Below are 22,553 nucleotides of genomic sequence, written 5' to 3' on the forward strand. Positions count from 1 at the left end.
TCAACGCTTGGCTAATTTTTGTATTATTAGTAGAGATAGGGCTTCACCATGTTGGCCAGACTGGTCTTGAACTCCTGAGCTCAGGTGATTCGCCCGTCTAGGTGTCCCAAAGCGTTGGGATTACAGGCGTGATCCGCCGCGCCCGGCTTTCTTTTTTCTTTATGCTCTAAAATCTATCACTGGCCAGGCCTAGTGGCTCACACCTATAATCCCAGCACTTTGGGAAGTCGAGGCAGGAGTATCTCTTGAGCCCGGGAATGTGAGACCAGCCTGGGCAACACAGTGAGACCCCCATCACTACAAAAAATACAAAATTTGTAAAATAAATAAATTTTAAAAATGTATCACTGTATTGCCTGGCTTCTTTCATTCATCACAATGTGTTTGAGAGTCATCTGTGTTTTGTATGTACCCATAGATCATTCCTGGGCTGGGCGTGGTGGCTCACACCTGTAATCTAACACTTTGGGAGGCCGAGGCGGGAGGATTGCTTGAGCTCAGGAGTTCGAGACCAGCCTGGGCAACATGAGGAGACTCCCTGTCTCTACAAAAAAATACAAAAATTAGTTGGGCTTGGTGGTGTGTGTTTGTGGTCCCAGCTACTTGGGAGGCTGAAGCAGGAGGATCGTTTGAGCCCAGGAGATGGAGGTTGCATTAAGCCGAGATCGTGCCCCTGGACTTCAGCCTGGGAGACAGAGCCAGACACTGTCTCAAAAAAAAAAAAAAAAAAGGTGATTCCTCTCCTTGCTGAAGCGTGCTCCATTGTGGCCATTCCAGTTTGTTTATGCACCCACCCGTTGCTGGGCACTCGGGTCCCCCTCAGTTTGCAGCTGTTATGAAAAAGTACCGTGACCAGGTCTCTGTGTGGACGATTTTTTCATTTCCCTTGGCTAACTACTTCAGAGCAGGGTCACTGTGTCGTAGGTTGTGCGTATTTTTTGTTTTATAAGAAATTGTCGGCCGGGTGCAGGAGCTCATGCCTGTAATCCCAACACTTTGGGAGGCCGAGGCAGGCGGATCACAAGATCAGGAGTTCAAGACCAGCCTGGCCAATATGGTGAAACCTCATCTCTACTAAAAATACAAAAAAATTAGCTGGGTGTGGTGGTGCATGCCTGTAATCTCAGCTACTCAGGAGGCTGAGGCAGGAGAATCGCTTGAACCTGGGAGGCGGAAGTTACAGTGAGCCAAGATCACACCACTGCACTCTAGCCTGGACGACAGAGCAAGACTCCGTCTAAAAAAAAGAAAAAAAAGAAAAGAAATTGTGCAATCCTTTTCCAACGTGGTCATACCACTGCTCGTGCTTTCTGCAATTCGTGATATACGAGACGTGGCTTTAGGGAAGAGGGACTGTGCTGGTCACCCAGGCTTTGATGTATTTGGGAAATAGCCTGTCGGGGCTGAACCCCCATATTAGGGACTTTACCATCCCCCTGCTGGAGAGAGGGGGATGTTTGGGACTTACTGTTAGAATGCACTTGGAGGCCGGGTGCAGTGTGGTTCACGCCTGTCATCCCAGCACTTTGGGAGGCCGAGGCTGCAGTGAGCTGTGATCAGCATCACTGCACTCCAGCCTGGGCAACAGGGAAAGATCCTAACTCAAATAATAATAATAATAATAATAATAATAATAATAATGCACTTGGCTTTGCAGGGCCCAGCTGTGGCCCTGGATCCCTCGGATTGAAGTAAAAGGGTTTCTCATAGATTCTGGGGCCTATCACAATTACTGAAGCCGGCTCCTTGGAAATAAATGCACATTTCTCAGAGGCTCCCTGGGTGAATCTGACAGGACCTGCCCTAAAGTTTGGGAACCGCTGAGTTTGGGAACCACAAAAGCCCTGAGATGCAAGAGAACAGGTCCTGGAGGCAGAGACCAGAAACCCAGGACCTTGGATGCTGGCCAAAGAGATGGGATTTTTCTCCTGAGGGCACTGGGGAGTCATGGAGGGCTTAAGTGGGGGAGTGACGCAGTTCAGGCTTTAGTCCAACCCCTGTGGCTGTCATGTGTATGGGTGTGTGTGGAACAGATGTGAGCGAGGCACCCAGAAAGGAGATCATGTGAAAACCACAGCCAGGGTAGGGGTAGGCAGGAGGGGATGTCGATCTCTACAGACTCTAGTTTTCTTTATTTTCCTTTATTATTATTTTTTCAATTCTTTTTATTTTTTATTTTTTGAGACAGAATCTCTCTCTGTTGCCCAGGCTGGAGTGCAGTGGTGCCATCTTGACACACTGCAACCTCCACCTCCCCAGTTCAAGTGATTATCCTCAGTAGCTGGGATTACAGGCATGTACCACCATGCCTGGTTAATTTTTTGTATTTTTAGTAGAGATGGGGTTTCACCATGTTGGCCAGGCTGGTCTCAAACTCCTGACCTCAAGTGATCTGCCCGCCTCAGCCTCCCAAAGTTCTGGGATTACAAGTGTGAGCCACCGAGCCCGGCCTACTATTATTGTTTTTTTGAGACAGGGTCTTGCTCCATCACCCAGGCTGCAGTGCAGTGGCGGTGCCATCTCAGGTCACTGCAACCTCCACCTCCCGGGCTCAAACAATCCTCCTGCCTCATCCTCCCAAGTAGCTGGGACTACAGGCATGTGCCACCACGCCTGGCTAACGAGGTCTCACCATGTTGCCCAGGCTGGTATCCAACTCCTAGGCTCAAGTGATCTGCCCGCCTCAGCTTCCCAAAGTGCTGAGATTACAGGCACAAGCCACCGCATCCAGCCACTCTACAGACTCCTGGCTGCCCTTCTGTCCTAGTCTCCTCCGGCTCCCAGCCACTCCCTGCCCTGGATTCTGACCTGGGCACAGCTCTGACTACACTCACCAGACACCCCTCCTTCTCCTCCTCCCCCATGGCGATGACAGGTCTCGGGCAGGGAGGGTGGGCAGCCAGGACAAGGGCGTGGGTTTGTGTGCGTGTGGTGGTGGGGGGAGTGTCTGGTCGTGCGTGTGTTGTGAGCTCTGCCAGTGTTTGCCTGGGAATCTGCTGGGGACTTCCAGGTGCAGTATTTGTTGATCTGCTCCCTCCCCTGGTTTTTCCCCACCCCCTGGGCACTAGTTAATTCCCAACTTTCTAGGGCAGTCACTTCACCTCTCTTGCCTCAGTTCCCTGATCTGTCCATAGAGATACAATTACCAGTTCCCACCTCTGCAGGGTTGTGAGGTTCAAAGAGTCCAAGACTCAATAAATGTAACCATCATCTCCTGCTTGCTTCTGTGTGAGCCCATGTTTCTTCCCAGGGGCGATTTTTGTTTTGTTTTGTTTTGTTTTTGAGATGGAGTCTTGCTCTGTTGCCCAGGCTGGAGTGCAGTGGCACGATCTCAGTTCACTGCAACCTCTGCCTCCTGGATTCAAGCAATTCTCCTGCCTCAGCCTCCCGAGTAGCTAGGACTACAGGCACGCACCACCACGCCCAGCTAATTTTTTTTTTTTTGTATTTTTTTTTTTTTTAGTAGAGATGGGGGTTTCACCATGTTGGCCAGCTGGTCTTGAACTCCTGACCTCAAGTGATCTGCCCACTTTGGCCTCCCAAAGTGCTAAGATTACAGGTGTAAGCCACTGCGCCTGGCCTGTTTTTGTTTTTTGTTTCTTTGAGACAGGATCTCATTCTGTCACCCAGGCTAAAATGCAGTGATGCGATCTCAGCTCACTGCAACTTTGACCTCCTGGGCTCAAGCGATCCTCCCACCTCAGCCTCCTGAGTAGCTGGGACCACAGGTGTGTTCCACCAAACTGAGATAATTTATTAATTTTTTTGTAGAGATGGGGTCTTGCCATGTTGCCCAGGCTGGTCTCAAACTCGTGGGTTCAAGTGATCTTCCTGCCTCAGCCCCCCAAAGTGTTACAGGTGTGAGCCACCACACTCAGCCCTTGGGGGCAATTTGAATGTGTCCCTGTGTATGTTCTCTAAGATTCTGTATGCGAGTGTGTCTAACTCGTTGTGTACCAGCTGTGCAACCTTGGGTGAGTTACTAGACCTCTCTGTGCCTAGTTTCTTCATCTGCTAAATGCACATGACTTCCTAGTCATGCTACTTCCTAGGGTGGATGTGGAGACTGAATTAATTGCCTAATTAATTACCTAAGTCCATTGCACCTAATGGACTTAGTGCAATGCCTGGCATGAGGGCAGCCTCAATTACATGATCATTATCACTGGGGCGTGACTTCTGTCCCCCACCCCCTGAGTGTCTGTGAGTGTCTGAGCATTGGGGCAGGAAATGCCTGTGAAAGCATGTGGAGTTATCTGGGACTATATGGGACCCAGCCTGGGAAGGCAGCTTCTGTTTCCTCATCTGTAGAGTGGGAATAATAATGGCACCCCTCACAGGGTTGTTGTATTGGAAAGACCCGTCCCAGAGGGCATCTGCCAGCACACAGCTGCACACACATGTTTGCTGCTACCTTTCCTTTACCTATAAAATGCCAATCATAGTAGCACCCACCTTGTCCTTTGTAGGAGAATGAAATGAACTTAGAGGCGCTCAGTAGAAAGCACTCACACCTGTAATCCCAGCACTTTGGGAGGCCAAGGCAGGTGGATCACTTGAGGTCAGGAGTTTGAGACCAGTCTGATCAAGAGGGTGAAACCTCGTCTCTTCTAAAACTACAAAATTAGCTGGGTGTGGTGGCACATGCCTGTAATCCCAGCTACTCGGGAGGCTGAGGCAGGAGAATCGCTTCAACCCGGGAGGCGGAGGTTGCAGTGAGCTGAGATCGTGCTTCTGCACTTCAGCCTGGGTGACAGAGTGAGACTCCATCAGAGAGAGAGAGAGAGAGAGAGAGAGAGAGAAAGAGAGAGAGAGAAGCAAGCGCTCAGTGCTGAGCTTACCTGGGCCAGGTAGAGGGATGTGGCCATGGGCAGGAAGTGGCTGTGGGAATCTGGCGCTACAGGTTCCTCTGCCACCCCACTTCCTCCACACCTGACCTCCTGTCCCCACCTGTGCCCCATCCCTTGCTCCCACCTCCTCGTGACCTCTGATGGAGGAGGCTTCTGCAGCCCCCCACCCCAGTCCCAGGCAGGGGTGCAGGCCCCCAGAACACCCAGTTGGGATCACTGCTTCCCTCTCACTGCCATCTTTGTGCCTCCCTGGGGTCCCCCATCTCTGAGGCTCCTCATCTCTGGTTTTGGGTGTCCCTCTGCTCTCCTCACCTTGGTTTTCTGGACAGTATGTGTCAGGGCCCCAAGGGGGTGTCCCAGGTGAGGACAGAGAAGGAAGCGGCAGAGGCAGGACCTTCCCTTTGCACCTCAGCTCATCCATCCACTCCCCCTCTGCAGAGTGGGGAGGGGGAGGAGGGGGGTCTTCGTTAATTAGCCTCTTAATCCTGCCATGCTGGATCTTAATGAGGTGCACAGGTCCCATTAGACAGCCCGGAGCCCTGGCATTAGCGCATTTGTCACACGCTCTGTCAGGCTCACGCTGGGTCCTCAGCTGGCCCTGGGAAAATTGGGGCAGGAAGTCTGGGGACCTAAGGAGGGGGCTGGTGCCTGGACTTCTGGGTGTGAAGAAGGAGGGGCTGGTGCCTGGACTCCTGGATCTGAGGGAAGAGGGGCTGGTGCCTGGACTCCTGGGTCTGAGGGAAGAGGGGCTGGTGCCTGGACTCCTGGGTCTGAGGGAGGAGGGGTTGGGGTCTTGAATTCCTGGGTCCGAGGGAGGAGGGGCTGGGGCCTGGACTCCTGGGTCTGAGGGAGGAGGGTCCGAGGGACAAGATCCTCCCCCGACACGCCCCTCTCTTAAATGTCAGCCAGGGTGCCCTGCCCCTTCCCGCTCCCAGTTAACCCCAGCCCTGCGAAACCGGGACAGTCGCGCAGCCTCGAGGGATGGAGGAGGTGCGTGAGGGACACGCGCTTGGTGGCGGGATGGAAGCCGATGGGCCCGCGAGCCCCCAGGAGCTGCCTCCCTCGCCACGGTCGCCTTCACCGCCGCCGTCGCCGCCACCACTGCCCTCGCCGCCGTCGCTGCCATCGCCCGCAGCCCCGGAGGCCCCCGAGCTCCCCGAGCCGGCGCAACCGTCCGAGGCTCACGCCCGGCAGCTGCTGCTGGAGGAGTGGGGGCCGCTGAGCGGGGGCCTGGAGCTGCCCCAGCGCCTCACCTGGAAGCTGCTCCTGTTGCGGCGGCCGCTCTACCGCAACCTGCTGCGCTCGCCCAACCCCGAAGGTGCGCAAGGGCCCAGAGCAGCCAGGAGGCACCACCCTGACCGTCTGTCTCTTCCTCTTTCCCTGTTTCCTTATCTCTCTACCTCTTTGTCTCTCTCTGTCTCTGCATTTCTCTGCATCCCTCTGTCTCCTTTTCTGTCATTGTGCCTCTCCATTTTACCACCTGTCTCTCTGTCATGTCTCTTACCTACCTCTCTCACACCTCTCCCTCACACCTCTCCGTCTCTCTTTCTCTCTCCTCCTCTCTCTCTCCCCCTCTGCCTATGTTTCTGTCTCTTGAGACGGAGTCTTGCTGTCGCCCAGGCTGGAGTGCAGTGGTGCAATCTCAGCTCACTGCAACCTCCGCCTCCCAGGCTCAGGCAATTCTCCTGCCTCAGTCTCCCGAGTAGCTGGGATTACAGGCATGCACCACCATGCCTGGCTAATTTTTGTATTTTTAGTAGAGGCAGGGTTTCGTCATGTTAGCCAGGCTGGGCTGGTTTCAAACTCTTGGCCTGTCTCTTTCTCTGGGTTCTTCTCTCTGTCCCTCTGTCTCTGTCTCACCACACCCCACTTACCCCTGGCATTGCCCTCTCCCCAGCCCAGAGCCCTGACTCACTCATCCCTGCTGGGCTTCCCTGACCTGGCACAGATTCCTGCCCTTCCAGTGTATAGCCCTGCGGGTAGGGAGGGGTGAGGCGGTGGAAGATGGAGGGGCTGCCCAGAGGCTCCACTCACCTGTCCATTTCAGGCATCAACATTTATGAGCCAGCACCCCCTACTGGTCCCACCCAGCGACCCCTGGAAACTCTGGGTAAGTGCTTGGAGGGCCAGGTTGCTGAGGGTGGGGAGGGTCCTCCAGCGTTGGGGTGTTCTAACCCTTTGCTCCCCAACCTGCAGGCAATTTCCGTGGTTGGTACATTAGAACTGAAAAGCTCCAGCAGAACCAAAGGTGAGTCGCCAGGGCCAGTGTGGCTTACACTCCATTCCCTGCTCCACCCTTCCTCACTGTGAGACCTGGAGAAACTGACTTGGCCTCTCTGGACCTCCATTTCCTGCTCTGTAAACAGGGTTAGCATAAGAGAGAATGCTTGTAAAACACACAGCATAGGGCCCGGCCAGGTCTGGCTAGCACCAGTCAATAGCAGCTATTATTGGTTTTTGGTTTTTGTTTTTAAGATGAAGTCTCACTCTGTTGCCCAGACTGGAGTGCAGTGATGCAATCTCAGCTCACTGCAACCTCTGCCTCCCAGGTTCATGCAATTCTCCTGCCTCAGCCTCCTGAGTAGCTAGGATTATAGGTGTGCACCATCATGCCCAGCTCATTTTGTATTTTTAGTAGAGACGGAGTTTCACCATGTTGGCCAGGCTGGTCTCGAACTCCTCACCTCAAGTGATCTGCCTGCCTCAGCCTCCCAAAGTGCTCAGATTACAGGCATGAGCCACCGCGCCTGGCTATTCTTGTTATTGTTGTAATTATTCTAAGGCTCTTTCCCTGGGAGGGGAAGAGTCACCCCAGGTCCCTGTCCTCCATGAAACAGAGCCTTGCTCCTGCACAGTAGATGAGCTGGTGTGACTTGGAGGCTCAGGGTCACACAGGCCAGGGTTGGGATCCTGGCTCTGCCACATGTTTGCTGCTTGACCTTGGACACGTCTCCATCCTCAGCCTCAGGTTCCTTGTCTGTAGCATGGGGTTCAGGATGCATTGCCCTCAGAGGGGCCCGTGGGAACTGAGAGTGGAAGGTGCTGAGGGAGCACCCCACGTGTGGGGACCCAAGCTATCCCTAAGAAAGCACTAAGACAGGGCTTCCTGCTCCCTGGAGCCAGGCCGACCGGGGAGATCCCTGAGGATCCTGGCAGATCGCAGACCCCGCCTCTCCTGGCCCTTCTTTCACAGCTGGACAGTGAAGCAGCAGTGTGTGGACCTTCTGGCCGAGGGCCTGTGGGAGGAGCTGCTGGATGACGAACAACCAGCCATTACGGTCATGGACTGGTGCGTGCCCCTCCCCCGCCAGCCTGACCCCGTGATCACGCAGGGCTGCCCAGAGCATGAGCCTTACTCTGAGCTCCCCTTGCTTTCAGCCCTTCACCAAGACCCTCCTGGTGCTACAGGGTCCTGCCCTGCCCACCTCCCTGGCCCCTTCTGTTTGAGCCTTTCAGATTTTGAAATGTGCCAGGGGGTTACTGAGGCTGATCTTTATTTCTTTTTCTTTTCTTTTTTTTTTCTTTTTTCTTTCTTTCTTTCTTTTTTTTTTTTTTTTTTTTTTGAGACAGCTGACTCTGTCGCCCATGCTGGACTGCAGTGGTGCCATCTCGGCTCACTGCTACCTCTGCCTCGCAGGTTCAAGCGATTCTCCTGCCTCAGCTTCCCAAGTAACTGGGACTACAGGCGCGCGCCACCATACCCGGCTAATTTCTGTATTTTTAGTAGAGATGGGGTTTCACCATGTTGCCCAGGCTGGTCTCGAACTCCTGACCTCAAGTGATCTGCCCGCCTTGGCCTCCCAAAGTGCTGGGATTACAGGTGTGAGCCACCGTGCCCAGCCTATTCCTTATTTCTTAAAAGCCTGTCACCCTCTATTCTCAAGACCAATTCCTTCTTATTCCTTAGGAGTCACTTCCACATGGCTGCACCAGGAAGCCCTCCCTGATCACCCCTCAGCTGGGTCACGTGCATTTTCTCCAGTGCCCTGTGCCTCCAATTCCAGCCCAAACCCCTCTGCCTGGGTCCCCAATTCCGACCCCAACCCCTCTGCCTGTGTCCCCAGTTCTGTCCCCAACTCCTCTGCCTGGGTCCCCCCATCCTGGCCCTGACCCCTCTGCCCGTGCTCCCCATCCCAAACCTGGCCGTTCCTGGCTGTCATGTTTGGTGGCATGCCTGCCTCCCTCACTGGACTGTGAATCCCATGTGGCAAGGTGTGGGGCTGTCTTGGTCACTGCTACATTGCCAGCACCACCCAGCTCAGGGCTGTGTACAGCATAGGTAGCAGCATGTGTGTTGAATGGGGAATGGGGCCAGGGGCTGGGGCTGGGTAGCTGAGACTGCAGTGACAGCTGAAGGCCTTGACCCCGCCTGCAGGTTCGAGGACAGCCGGCTGGATGCGTGCGTCTATGAGCTGCACGTCTGGCTGCTGGCGGCCGACCGCCGCACGGTCATTGCTCAGCACCACGTGGCCCCCCGAACTTCTGGGAGAGGACCCCCTGGCCGCTGGGTCCAGGTGAGACTCTCAGCCCCGGGGCCCTCAACCCCAGACGTGTGTTCTTGTCCCAAGACCTCACAGAGGGAGGAGAACAGGTCCGCGGGTCCTCAAAAAGGGCTCCTCCCTAACCCCGGGTGCTGTCACCACAGGTGTCCCACGTATTCCGCCATTATGGTCCCGGTGTGCGCTTTATCCACTTCCTGCACAAGGCCAAGAACCGCATGGAGCCTGGTGGGCTGCGGCGGACACGGGTGACCGACTCCTCCGTGTCTGTGCAGCTCCGGGAGTGACTGGCTGGCTCCTCTGTCCTGACCCCACAGCACCTCCCTGACCTTTAGGAGCCCCAACTCTTAGTCACCTCCTAGGCCTCTTATTTCTCCCTGGCCCTTGGCTTCTCACTTGATGGACAGCTTCACACACCCTTAAGCGGTGGACTCCAGCATTTTCCCAGCACTGTCTGAGCCCCATGAGGGCGGAGCCACTCCTTGTAAATTCAGTGCCTGACAGATGCTCTGGCACAGATGCCCTGTAGATCTCTGTTGAGAGAATGCATAGACACCTGTGCCCAAGGATGCTGAGGGCTGGTCTCTGCTTCTTTGAACTTCACTGAAACTGAATGCTCACTGCTGTGTCGCCAACACCACCCAGCCCAGGGCTGTGAACGGAGTGGGTGGCAGCGAATGTGTGTTGAAGGGGGAATGGAGCCATTCACTTCGCTCAGTTCCTGTCCCATTTAACCGCCCCGATCCTTGATCTTCCATTACCTTCACATCCCGGGGTCCTTCTGAACTGACCTTGACCTCTGATCTCTTCACACATCTCCCCTTAGCATCTCCACTTACCTACCTTTTTTTTTTTTTTTTTTTTGAGATGGCATCTCACTCTGTCACCCAGGCTGGAGTGTAGTGACACGACCTCGGCTCACTGCAATTTCCACCTCTCAGGTTCAAGTGGTTCTCCTGCCTCAGCCTCTCAAGTAGCTGGGATTACAGGTGCACAGCACCTCCCCCGACTAATTTTTATATTTTTAGTAGAGACGGGATTTCGCCATGTTGGCCAGGCTGGTCTCAAACTCCTGACCTCAAGTGATCTGCCCACCTTGGCTTCCCAAAGTGCTGGGATTGCAGACGTGAGTCACTGCGCCCAGCCATTCCATGTCTCTTAAGTCTCAGAATCTCTCCTAGCTCCCTCCAGGTGTCTGCAGTGGTTGTCCCCTCAAAGCTGTCCCACACCCTCCTCCGAGGACCCTTTGTGTATCTCCTCCAGCTACCGCAGAGCCCACAAACCCAGGCATCTATCAAAGTCCCTCATTCATGAGGGTGGTGGGGACACAGACTGCGACCAGAACAGAAATTTCTGTGAATGACAGCGTCCCCCGTGTGTGGAATGTGGGGATTAAAAGCATTTATCAACCTCTAAGTCCTGATCTGATCACTTGCAGATCCTAGCCCTAGCACAGGGCTGGGTCCTAGAAGGCCCCCTGCTGTCCCCTGCAGGAACCATGGAGGGAGTCTGGAGGTCCCTGGAGGCCAGAAACGGCTCAAGGAAGAGTGTTTGTTTGTTTGTTTTGAGACAGAGTGCTCCCTCTGTTGCCCAGGCTGGAGTGCAATGGCACGATCTCGGCTCACTGCAACCTCCACCTCCCAGGTTCAAGCGATTTCTGGCTAATGTTTGTGGGGTTTTTTTGTTTGTTTGTTTGTTTTGTTTTGTTTTGTTTTGAGATGAAGTCTCGCTCTGTCACCCAGGCTGGAGTGCAGTGGCATGATCTCGGCTCACTGCCAGCTCCGCCTCCAGGTTCACGCCATTCTCCCGCCTCAGCCTCCCGAGTAGCTGGGACTACAGGCGCCCACCACCACGCCTGGCTAATTTTTTTGTATTTTTAGTAGATAACGGGGTTTCACTGTGTTACCCAGGATGGTCTCAATCTCCTGACCTCGTGATCCGCCTGCCTCGGCCTCCCAAAGTGCTGGGATTACAGGCGTGAGCCACCGCGCCCAGCCCTAATGTTTGTATTTTTAGTAGAGACGGGGTTTCACCATGTTTGCCAGGCTGGCCTTGAACTCCTGACCTCAGGTGATCCGCCCACCTCAGCCTCCCAAAGTGCTAGGATTACAGGCCTGAGCCACCACACCAGGGCTAAGGAAGGGCTATTACTGAAAAGGATGGGGCATGTTTCATATTTAACAATCAGCCCAAGGTTCCCCTGCAGTTCACTCACGTGTCCTTCTGTGGGTGCGTGTCTTCGTGCACACCTAAAACCATGTCCGAGTCGATGGTGTGTCCTTATCCATGGCATTGTCCTGGGTATGGGCTGACCCAGGCCCAACCACCCTGCTGTCTCCTCCATCCCACCCGGTCCTTGCATCCCAGGGACAAGCAGATGACAGACGGGGACAACTGCACAAAGGCTGTATTGCAGGGGAGGTGGGAGGGGGCAGGCAGAACGCTCCTCCTCCTGGGTCTTGGGGCCCCGGAGCAGAGCCCAGGGATGGGCTGAGTGAGGGGCTTGGCACTCTGGAAGCTGCAGATGAGAGACCAGCAATGCATCAGCTGCACCTGAAATGTAATCAAGAATTCCTTCCAGGGGCTCTCAGAGACCCAGAGTCTGGTGAGTTCTAGAAGCCTGAGACTGGGTGGGAGCTGGGGAGTCTGGGTCTGAGGCTCCAAGTTCAGGAACCAGGGATCCTAGCCTGGGAGTTTGGAGCTGGGGGCTCCTTGGAGCTCTTGGGGGACAGGAGTGGCTGGGGAGGGTTTGGGAGGGTGTCACCGCTGGATCTAGGTCCCAGGTCTGTGAGTGCAAGGTGGCCTCAGGGACCTCCAGGGTTGGGTCTTGGGGGTGGGCTGTGGGACCGGTTTTAGGGCTGAGGCTGGTCTGGAGGGTGTAGGGGAGTGGAGAGCATGAAGGCTACACAGTGGGTGTTCCTATAATTGAGTCTGGGGTCTTGAGGTCTGGGTTAGTTTTGGAGTCTGGGAGCTTTGAGATGTGATGATCTGGGGGGTGGGGGCTGGCTTTGGTTCTGGGGACTCCAAGGTGAGGGGGTCTAGGAGCTCTCAGTCCCCAGAATTAGCCAGCCCTCTCTGGGAAGTACAGCTTGTGGGCGGGTGGGTAGGCGGAAGATTCCAGAAGGTGGAGGGTTGGCTCTGAATCTCAGAGTTGGGGCGGAGATCTCCGTCCCAGGGGCCTGGGCTGCAGGTGGAGTGGGGACCTGGTGCTGGAGGTGAGGAGAAGGAGGACCTGGTTTGGGTGAGGACTCTGAGATGGGGGCCTCCAGGACTGGTTCTAGGGAGGCCTGGTGCTCCCTGTTCCAGTCGGGAGCTCAGGGGTGTGGAGCAGCCTCGGGGCTTGGGTGGTGGGTGTGGGGGCTTATGCGGAGCTGGGGCCTGGGCCTGGGGTGAGCTCGGAGCTTTGGGCGGCCGGGCACCTGCAGTAGAGCGCGGAGATAGCGTTGGACCAGTCTCCTAAGATGCCCCGGCGGTACTCCTCCAGGCGCGGGTAGGTGCCGGCGGAGAACTTGTGCGTCTTGCCCGCCTTGCCTTGCCGGGACCACACGGTGAGCTCGCAGCGCGGGGCCACCACAAGTGAGGAGGCGGTGTTGGCCCAGTTGGAGGGCAGGTAGGGCAGATCTGCGCCCGGCTCCAGCGACAGCTCGGCGCCCCCGCAGCAGTTCTCATAGTAGGGGTCGCTCTTGTCATAGAGCTTGGCGCAAGTGCGCGTCCCGTCCGAGTGCTTGAGGTCGGCGGAGGCGGGGCAGGCGCCCTGGGCGCAAGGCACGGCGGCCAGGGCCAGGGCCAGCAGCAGCGGGCGCAGCGGGGACATGGTGGCAGTGCCCTGCCGCAGCCCCGCGCGCTTTTATGCGCCCGACCCGTGGGAAGGGACAAGCTGCGAGATAAGGACTCATCGAGGGAAGGGGAGGGCGCCCCTCCCTCAGGAGCCGGGAGACCTGCCTAACCTAGGTCGGAAACCCACAACCCTGAGTACAAGGTGGACGCTGTGTATACAACTTAGCACCTTAAGATGTTAGGTGACCAACAACATTATAAAGAGAGACAATAGACAGAACTTGAGGAGGAGTCATTTGCAACACAGAGGGTGGCATAGGTTAATAGACAGAAATGGGGAGAGCTCTTAAAAATTGACATGGGGCTTGCTGGTGGCTCACGCCTGTAATCCCAGCACTTTGGGAGGCCTAGACGGGTGGATCGCTTGGGCCCAGGAGTTTGAGACCAGTCTGGGCAACATAGCAAGATCCCATCCCTACTGAAAAATAAAATTAGCTCAGCGTGGTGGCATGGCCTGTAGTCCCATCTACTCACAAAGCAGAGGCGGAAGGATCGCTTGAGCCCGGGAGTTCGAGGCTGCAGAGAGCCGAGATCGTTTCACTGCACTCCAGCCTGGGCAAAAAAGACAGGAAAAAAAAAAAGATAAGGAATGGAACAACCCTTATTCTAAATAAGGAAAGACTGGGAGGGGGAGGCAGGAGTGGGAGGCTGGGGCCTCCTGGCTGGGCAGGCTCCCTCCCTGGGAGGCAGGACCTTGGGAAAGGAGAAGCTGGAGATAAGGATAGAGGCCCTTGTGGTGGGGGGGCAGGTAGAGAAGGAGATGGGGAGGAGCCCAACGCCTCACCCCCCACCCCCACCAGGCTCAGACTGGGCAATCTTCCCAACCAAGGCTGGCAATCCATAATCTGTGAAGTACAAGATAGCAGTATTTGCATAACACGTTAAAAACCTTTTGCAAGACAGTGTACAAAGGCTTGAGGAGATATTTGCAACATTTCAAAAGCATAGCATTGCAAGCTATAATATATAAAGAGTGCACACAGGTTGGGCGCGGTGACTCACGCCTGTAATCACAATACTTTGGGAGACTGAGGCAGGTGGATCTTTGAGGCCAGGAGTTCGAGACCAGCCTGGCCAACATGGTGAAACCCCGTCTCTACTTAAAGTACAAAAATTAGCCAGGCGCGGTGGCACGTGCCTGTAGTCCCAGCTACTCGGGAGGCTGAGGGATGAGAATCACTTGAACCTGGGAGGTGGAGGTTGCAGTGAGCCGAGATCATGTCAAAAAAAAAGAGTGCATACAAATTGACAAGAAATGCACTCCTCCCTCCCACATGCTAAGTACAGGCCTAGGAGAGGGAGAGGGAGGGAACAGCCTGCAACTCCCACCCCAGGAGCCAGGAGACTTTCTTAACTAAGGTTGGAAATCTTCAACCTATAAAACTTCAATCTTGTTTTATAGATTTTGAGCTGTATAAAACTGTAAAAACTGTCATATAGCAAAAACAAAACAAAACCCACAAACCCATCCAGGGAAAAATAGACTCAATTCCTATCATATAAAATGAGCTCTTACCAATCAGCCAATAGAAATGAAACAAGGGCTGGGAGCAGTGGCTCACGCCTGTAGTCCCAGCACTTTGGAAGGCCCAGGTGAGTGGATCACTTGAGGTCAGGAGTTCGAGACCCGCCTGGCCAACATAGTGAAACCCTGTCTCTACTAAAAATACAAAAGTTAGCTGGGCACGGTGACACACAGAGCCTCGGGAAGCTGAGGCAGGAGAATTGCTTGAACCGAGGAGGCAGAGGTTGCCTTGAGCCGAGATCACACCATTGCACTCCAGTCTGGGTGACAGAGTGATTCTGTCAAAAAAAAAAAAAAAAAAAAAAAGAGAGAGAAAGAGAAAAGAAACAAGCAAAGGAAAAATTAGAGCAGTATAGGAAGGAGAGGGAGATTGGAACCCTCGGGCTGAACAGGGACCCGGACCTCTGGGAGCCTGGCCAAAGCCCTTCCAAGGTTCTTTGGAGTTCCCAGCCTCTTCCCAAAACAAAGTCAAGTGTGTGGATGCGCTGATTAGAGAGACGAGGGTCCACTGGCTCTGTCAGTACAGGTGTGGGCCTTGGTTTCCTCATCTGTGAAATGGGTAATGTTTCCTCCTACGCCATAGGAATGTTGAAAAGGTTGCAGGAGATGGTAGAAGGGATGTGGTTTAGGAGGACAGTCCATGGAGTCAAACTGCCTGGGTCCAAATCTCAGCTCCTCTACAAGCTGTGCACATGAAGGCCTCAGGGACACGCTGATGGTACCTACCTCAGAGTGCTGGTATAAGGAATAAATTAATTGGGCTGGGCGCAGAGGCTCACCGCCTGTAATCCCAGCACTTTGGGAGGCCAAGGCAGGAGGATCACTTGAGGTCAGGAGTTCGAGATCAGCCTGGCCAACGTGGCAAAGCCCCATCTCTACTAAAAATACAAAACTTATCCGGGCGTGGTGGCAGGTGCCTGTAATCCCAGCTACTTGGGAGGCTGAAGCAGAAGAATTGCTTAAACCTGGGAGGCCGAGGCTGCAATGAACTGAGATCGTGCCATTGCATTCCAGCCTGGGTGATAGAGTGAGACCCTGCCAAAAAAAAAAGGAATAAATGAATTAATCCACATAACAGCACTTAGAGAAGGGATCGGCCTTTGCTAAGTGCCATATGAGCATTTGCCATCATCATCACCACCATCTTTTTTTTTTTTTTTTTTTTTTTTTTTTTAAGAGATAGTCTCACTCCGTCTCCCAGGTCTGCAGCCTCAACCTCCTGGGCTTAAGCAATCCTCCCACCTCAGCTTCCTGAGTAGGGAACATGCCACCACAGGCCCGGACCACCACACCCTGCTAATTTTTTGATTTTTTTGTAGAGATGGGGTTTCACCATGTTGCCCAGGCTGGTCTCGAACTCTTGGGCTCAATCAGTCCTCCTGCCTCCCACAGTGCTGGGATCACAGGTATGAGCCACTGCACCCGGTGCATCATTATTATTATTAAAACCTTTAGCACAGTGCCTGGCACATAGTAAGGACTCCATAAACCTCAACCATCACAACAACATAACACCAACAATTTGCTGTTATCCATGGTCGCTCAGCTAAACCTATGCCCTGCTGGTCCTCCTTAGATGCTGTGGCTTCCACCTCGGGCGGGGTAGGGCTGTTGTAGAGAGCCAAAGACTGGAAACACTTGGAAGTGGGTTCGGATGTTTACTCTGCCACCTGCTTGCTGAGCAACCTTGGGAAAATGAACTTACCTCTCTGAGCTTCAGTTTCCTCCTACCTTCAATGGGATAATAGAAAATGAGGTCTCATGAGCCAGGCACGATGGCAAATGCCCGTAGTCCCAGTTACTTAGGAGGCCAAGGCAGGAGGATCACTTGAGTCCAGGAGGTCGAGGCTGCATTGAGCTGTGATTGCACCACTGTGCTCCAGCCTGGGCAATAGACGGAAACCCTGTCTCAAAAAAAAAAAAAAAAAAAAAAAGACGTCTCTATAAAGTAATTTACAACTGATATAATACATTATGAACAATCCATATAATTGTTATTTATAAATATAATATAGGCTGGGCACGGTGGTTCATGCCTGTAATCCTGGCACTCTGGGAGGCCGAGGCGGGAGGATCACTTGAGGTCAGGAGTTCCGAGACCAGCCTGGCCAACATGGTGAAACCCTGTCTCTACTAAAAAAATACAAAAATTAGCTGGGCGCGGTGGCACATGCCTGTAATCCCAGCTACTCAGGAGGCTGAGGAAGGAGAATCGCTTGATCCTGGGAGGCGGAGGTTGTAGTGAGCCAAGATCGTGCCATTGCACTCCAGCCTGGGTGACAGAGTGAGACTCCGTCTCCAAAAAAAAAAAAAAGAAAGAAAAAAAAGAAATATATATACATACATATATATGTACATGTATGTAATATGAATACTTAATATACAATATTGCATTAACACAATAGTATAAATGCAAATACATAAAGCATGAAGTACAGTGCCCAACACATCTTAGGTACTCAATACATGGGAGCTACTATGACTGTTCTCCTAACAGCTCTGAGACCCTGGCCATTGGCCTGGCCCTGCCCAGGGATCCTTCTTTCTCATTTCCTTTTGTGATCCCTTGAAATCTAATCTCCAGCTGCTGACTTCCCAGAGAGCCTCCTTGGTCCCAGGGACACAGAACACCCACCCTCTGGCTCTGCACCGGCCCAGACACAGGGATGGAGGACAGCAGAGTCACTTAGAGTCCCGCCCACCCCGGAGGGCCATGAACTTCAGACACAGAGAGCGACATGGCTAGGGAGACCCTGACAGGGAGACAGACGCAGGCACAGGAAGGAACACGGAACCCACTGAGGCACAGTACACAGCCCGCGTCTGACAGACCCCACAGAGACCCAGGGCCTGGGCACAGCATTTTCAATCCCGCCTCACACACGGGCAGGGAGTAGGGACACGCATCACACAGCCAGCCACTGATGGTCCTGGATTCTCACTGGTGAATCCTAGGGCAGACACATGCACAGATCTGGGGCAACACCTACCCCTGTCCCCCAACGGAACCACACACAGCCATTGTCACAAACAAGCCTCCAGCCTTCCTCCACTCCCGCCCTACACTCTACAAATCTCACAATCTCACACCTGTGAAATCTTTTTTTTTTTTTTTTGAGACAGAGTTTCGCTCTCGTTGCCCAGGCTGCTGCAGTGCAATGGTGCGATCTCAGCTCACTGCAACCTCTGCCTCCTGGGTTCAAGCGATTCTCCTGCCTCAGACTTTCAAGTAGCTGGGATTACAGGTGCCCGCCACCATGCCCAGCTAATTTTTTGTATTTTTAATAGAGACAGGGTTTTGCCATGTTGGCCAGGCTGGTCTCAAACTCCTGACCTCAGGTGATCCACCCACCTCTGCCTCCCAAAGTGCTGGGATTACAGGCGTGAGCCACCGCGCCCGGCCTCTTTTTTTTTTTTTTTTTTACATCGTCGGGGTCTCAATCTGTTGGCTAGACTGGTCTCAAAATCCTGGCCTCAAGCAATCCTCCCACCTGAGCCTCCCAAAGTGCTGGGATTATAGGCATGAGCCACCACAAATCATGTGAAATCTCACACACACACATCTGACTTGTTTCACATAAGCACACGTCACACACACACACAGGCGCACAGCGTCCTCACCCAGAAACAATTTCCTCAGTATTTATTAACACAAACTAGACAAATAGTAGAAAAGCGAACATCTTATTACACAATTTTTTCTAATAGGACAATGTCCTGCCCTTGAGGAATCATGAGCCCTTGAGAATGTCAGATGGTAAATAAATCAATAATTCGAACACAACGTGAAAAGAGTTAGAACAGGGGCATACAAAGGAATGCAATGGGAAGAATGACAGGTTGGTTGGTTTGTTTCATATCCACTGATATATTTTGGTTTGGATAATAAGGAATCCTCTTTTCAGGTTTTACAACCTTGATTTGACATTTTTCAGCACAGCATAAAAAGAGAGATTGCTTATACATGTGAAATTGCCACTAGAAGAAAAACGAAAGTATTTGTCTCCATCAGGGTGGTACTTGAACATAAACAACATTATAGGTTGTACATAATTTAAATGAAAATGCTGTGTGTTGCATAAATACAGGAAAATACTCAGATCGGTACTTAAGTTCATACTGGGTCATCAGAATGCATTACAATTTTGTAAAGATATGACACTGAATGACATTTTCTTTCTTTTTTTGAGACAGGGTCTTGCTCTGTTGTCCAGGCTGGAGTACAGTGGTGCGATCACAGCTCACTGCAGCCTCAAACTCCTGGCCTCAAGCAATCTTCCTGCCTCAGCCTCCTGAGTAGCTGGGACCACAGGTACACACCACCAAGCCCAGCTATTTTTTTTTTTTTTTTTTGAGATGGAGTCTCGCTCTGTCGCCCAGGCTGGAGTGCAGTGGCACGATCTCAGCTCACTGCAAGCTCCACCTCCCGGGTTCACGCCATTCTCCTGCCTCAGCCTCCCAAGTAGCTGAGACTACAGGCGCCCGCCACCACACCCGGCTAATTTTTTGTATTTTTAGCAGAGATGGGGTTTCACCGTGTTAGCCAGGATGGTCTCGATCTCCTGACCTCATGATCTGCCTGCCTCGGCCTCCCAAAGTGCTGGAATTACAGGCGTTGAGCCACCGTGCCCGGCCAGCCCAGCTAATTAAAAAAAATTTTTTTTTTTTTTAGAGATAAGGTCTTGCTATGTTGCCCAGGCTGGTCTCTAGCTCCTGGGCCCAAGCGATCCTCCTGCTTTGGCCTCCCAATGTGTTGGGGTTACAGGTATGAACCACTGCACCCAGCCAGATTATTTCCATATAATTCTTTTTTTTTTTTTTTTTTTGAGACGGAGTCTTGCACTTGTCACCCAGGCTGGAGTGCAGTGGCGCAATCTCAGCTCACTGCAAGCTCCGCCTCCTGGGTTCACGCCATTCTCCTGCCTCAGCCTCCAGAGTAGCTGGGACTACAGGTGCCTGCTACCACGCCCAGCTAATTATTTTGTATTTTTAGTAGAGATGGGGTTTTACCCTGTTAGCCAGGATGGTCTGGATCTCCTGACCTTGTGATCTGCCCGCTTCGGCCTCCCAAAGTGCTGGGATTACAGGCGTGAGTCACCACACCTGGCTATTTCCATATAATTCTTAAGGGATAGTATAATCCCAAAGCAGCCGTAACTGTGTGGTTTGGAGACAGTGGTTCTCAAAGGGTACTCCCTGGACCAGCAGCATCAGCATCCTGTCAGAACTTGCTAGAAGTTCAAATTCTCACCCCCACCCCAGCCCTACTCTGGGATGGGGCCTTGCAATCTGGGTTTTCACAAGCCCCTCTGGTTACTCCAGTGCACACTCAAGTTTAAGAACTGATGGCTAGGGCTTCAGTCTGAGGCTTCCTATGTCACGAATGGTTTATTATACCTATAATTTTCTTTTCTTTTTCTTTTTCTTTTTCTTTTTTTTTTTTTTTGAGACGGAGTTTTGCTTTGTTGCCCAGGCTGGAGTGCAGTGGCATGATCTTGGCTCACTGCAACCTCTGCCTCCTAGGTTCAAGCGATTCTCCTGCCACAGCCTCTCAAATAGCTGGGATTACAGAGACACGCCACCATGCCCGGCTAATTTTTGCATTTTTAGTAGAGACAGGGTTTCACCATGTTGGCCAGGCTGCTCTCGAACTTCTGACCTCAAGCGATCTGCCTGCCTCGGCCTCCCAAAGTGCTGAGATTACAGGCGTGAGCCACCACACCCAGCCTACGTCTAGAATTTTCTGTATTGATACTTCAATTTGTTTAGATCCTTTAAAAGTATATTTCATGTAATTTTCCTGATTACAGAAAAATATTGTCATTAGCAATTAGAAAAGGGAACATCTCCAGTGCCTGGAGCTCCAAATGCCCAGACTGGACTTGAATCTCCTGCAACACAGACAAAAGATTGGTCATCAGCTAACCTCAGGACACAGCTCACCTCCATTTTCTCAGATACACCTGTGGCAGGTGAGGTGCCTTGTCTTAAAGGTTCCCGGGGTCCCACAGTCCCTTTCTGGTCTAGGCCAGAGCTACTCAACTTTTAAGGTGCTGCCAACCTCCTAGAGGGAGAGGGAGAGGGAGAGGGAGATGGGAAAGGTCTTAAGCTACAGATTCTGCTTCAACAGGTTTGGGCTTGGGTTTAGGTCCTGAATTTCCTTTTTTTTTTTTTTTTTTGACAGAGTCTTGCTCTGTCGCCCAGGCTGGGGCACACTGTAGACAGGGTTTCACCATGTTGGCCAGGCTGATCTCGAACTCTTGACCTCAAGCGATCCACCCGCCTCGGCCTCCCAAAGCGCTGGGATTACAGGCGTGAGTCACTGCGCCCGGCTGGGTTTAGGTCTGAATTTCCTACAAGTTCCCAGAGCATGCCAGGCTGCTGAGGGCCATTGCTTGAGTGGAGAGGCTCTCTGCAAACTGACAGTCTAAGCTGAGACAGATAATGCAAGAATACAGCCCAAATTTGGAACCTGCCACCAGGAGGAGGTGGCAGGAATACAGAGGAAAGCCAGGCCCAGAGAACTCAGGGAAGCGATGGAGATGGAAACTCAGATTAAATTCTGAAGGAAGCCGGTGAAGGAAGCTGGATCTGAAACTCTTCAGGGCTGCAATAGCGTTGGTCCGGGAGCCCCTGCGGGTGGGGAGTGAAAACCCTAAGCCAAGCCCAGATTGAGGACAGGGTTTCGCTGGTAGCAGGGCCCGGGAAGGGGGAACCCAGAAGCTCTCAGGAGGTGGCGCCATAGCACAGAGATTGAGCGGGTCCAGGACTGTGGGTTCAAATCCTGCCTCTGCCTTTTATGGGCTGTGTGAGTTTGAGCAACTTACTCAGCCTCTCTAAGCTTCAGTTTCCCTCATGCGTGAAGTGGACACAATACACACACAAAAACTGCTTACGTGTTCTTAGAGTTTTGAGATTTGTAGGGAGGTTTCCTGTTTCTTATTGCTTAATATTGGTCATCGATACATTCTGTCTCGCTCTCTCTTATTTTTTAAAATGTTATTAATTTTTATCAGGCACTCTCTGAGCCAGAGTAGTCTCAGAGACTCCCTCATTTTTTCTTTTCTTTCTTTTTTTTTTTTTTTGAGATAGAGTCTCGCTCTGTCACCCAGATTAGAGTGCAATGGTGCAATCTTGGCTTACTGCGACCTCCGCCTCCCAGGTTCAAGCAATTCTCCTGCCTCAGCCTCCTGAGTAGCTGGGACTATAGGTGCACTCCACGATGCCTGGCTTATTTTTTGTATTTTTAGTAGAGACGAGGTTTCACCATGTTGGCCAGGCTGGTCTCAAACTCCTGACCTCAGGTGATCCACCCGCCTCAGCCTCACAAAGTGCTGGGATTACAGGTGTGAGCCACCACGCCCGGCCTCATTTTTTCTCTATCAGTTTTGATTTATAATTGCAAAACTTTTTTTTTTTTAGATGGAGTTTTGCTCTTGTCGCTCAGGCTGGAGTGCAGTGGTGCAATCTCGGCTCACTGCAACCTCTGCCTCCTGGGTTTAAGTGATTCTCGTGCCTCAGCCCCCTGAGTGGCTGGTATTACAGGCACCCGCCACCACACCTGGCTAACTTTTGTATTTTTAGTAGAAACAGGGTTTCACCATGTTGGCCAGGGGCTGATCTCGAGCTCCTGACCTCAAGTGATCCACCCGCCTCAGCCTCCCAAAGTACTGAGATTACAGGCATGAGCCACCGCATCTGGCCTTATAATTGCAACATCTTTATTAGACTCTTCACCAATGATAACTAACAGTTGGCTTTGTGGGTTCGGGTTCTCACTATTGTACATTTTTTTCTTTAATTTGATCTTATTTCATTAATGATAAATAGCATTAGTTACCA

At 52.5% G+C, this 22,553-nt stretch overlaps 2 protein-coding genes across 4 annotated transcripts; one reads left to right on the forward strand and one right to left on the reverse strand.

Annotated features, from left to right (window-relative positions):
- The first annotated feature begins 5,576 nt into the window (after positions 1-5,576).
- NCCRP1 (NCCRP1, F-box associated domain containing) lies at positions 5,577-9,636 on the forward strand. 3 transcript variants are annotated; one of them, XM_034945767.3, is made up of 6 exons: positions 5,577-6,168; positions 6,898-6,960; positions 7,047-7,098; positions 8,044-8,139; positions 9,226-9,364; positions 9,496-9,636. In XM_034945767.3, the coding sequence occupies exons 1-6, from the start codon at positions 5,832-5,834 to the stop codon at positions 9,634-9,636; spliced, it is 828 nt and encodes a 275-aa protein (XP_034801658.1). In that variant the 5' UTR covers positions 5,577-5,831. The 3 variants fall into 3 exon arrangements, with proteins under 3 accessions (XP_034801658.1, XP_034801657.1, XP_054959574.2); XM_034945766.3 differs by having other exon boundaries at positions 9,226-9,635; XM_055103599.2 differs by lacking the exons at positions 9,226-9,364; positions 9,496-9,636 and having other exon boundaries at positions 8,044-9,218.
- A 2,097-nt stretch (positions 9,637-11,733) lies between these two features.
- On the reverse strand, positions 11,734-14,002 carry SYCN (syncollin). Its single transcript, XM_034946028.3, has 2 exons — positions 12,769-14,002; positions 11,734-11,902 (listed from the first exon to the last, which is right to left on the reverse strand). Exons 1-2 carry the CDS (start codon positions 13,161-13,163, stop codon positions 11,893-11,895), a joined length of 405 nt encoding a protein of 134 aa, XP_034801919.1. The 5' UTR covers positions 13,164-14,002; the 3' UTR covers positions 11,734-11,892.
- Between the last annotated feature and the right edge of the window lie 8,551 nt (positions 14,003-22,553).

This window comes from Pan paniscus, chromosome 20 (assembly GCF_029289425.2).
Source record: "Pan paniscus chromosome 20, NHGRI_mPanPan1-v2.0_pri, whole genome shotgun sequence".
NCBI classification, from domain to species: Eukaryota; Metazoa; Chordata; class Mammalia; order Primates; family Hominidae; genus Pan; species Pan paniscus.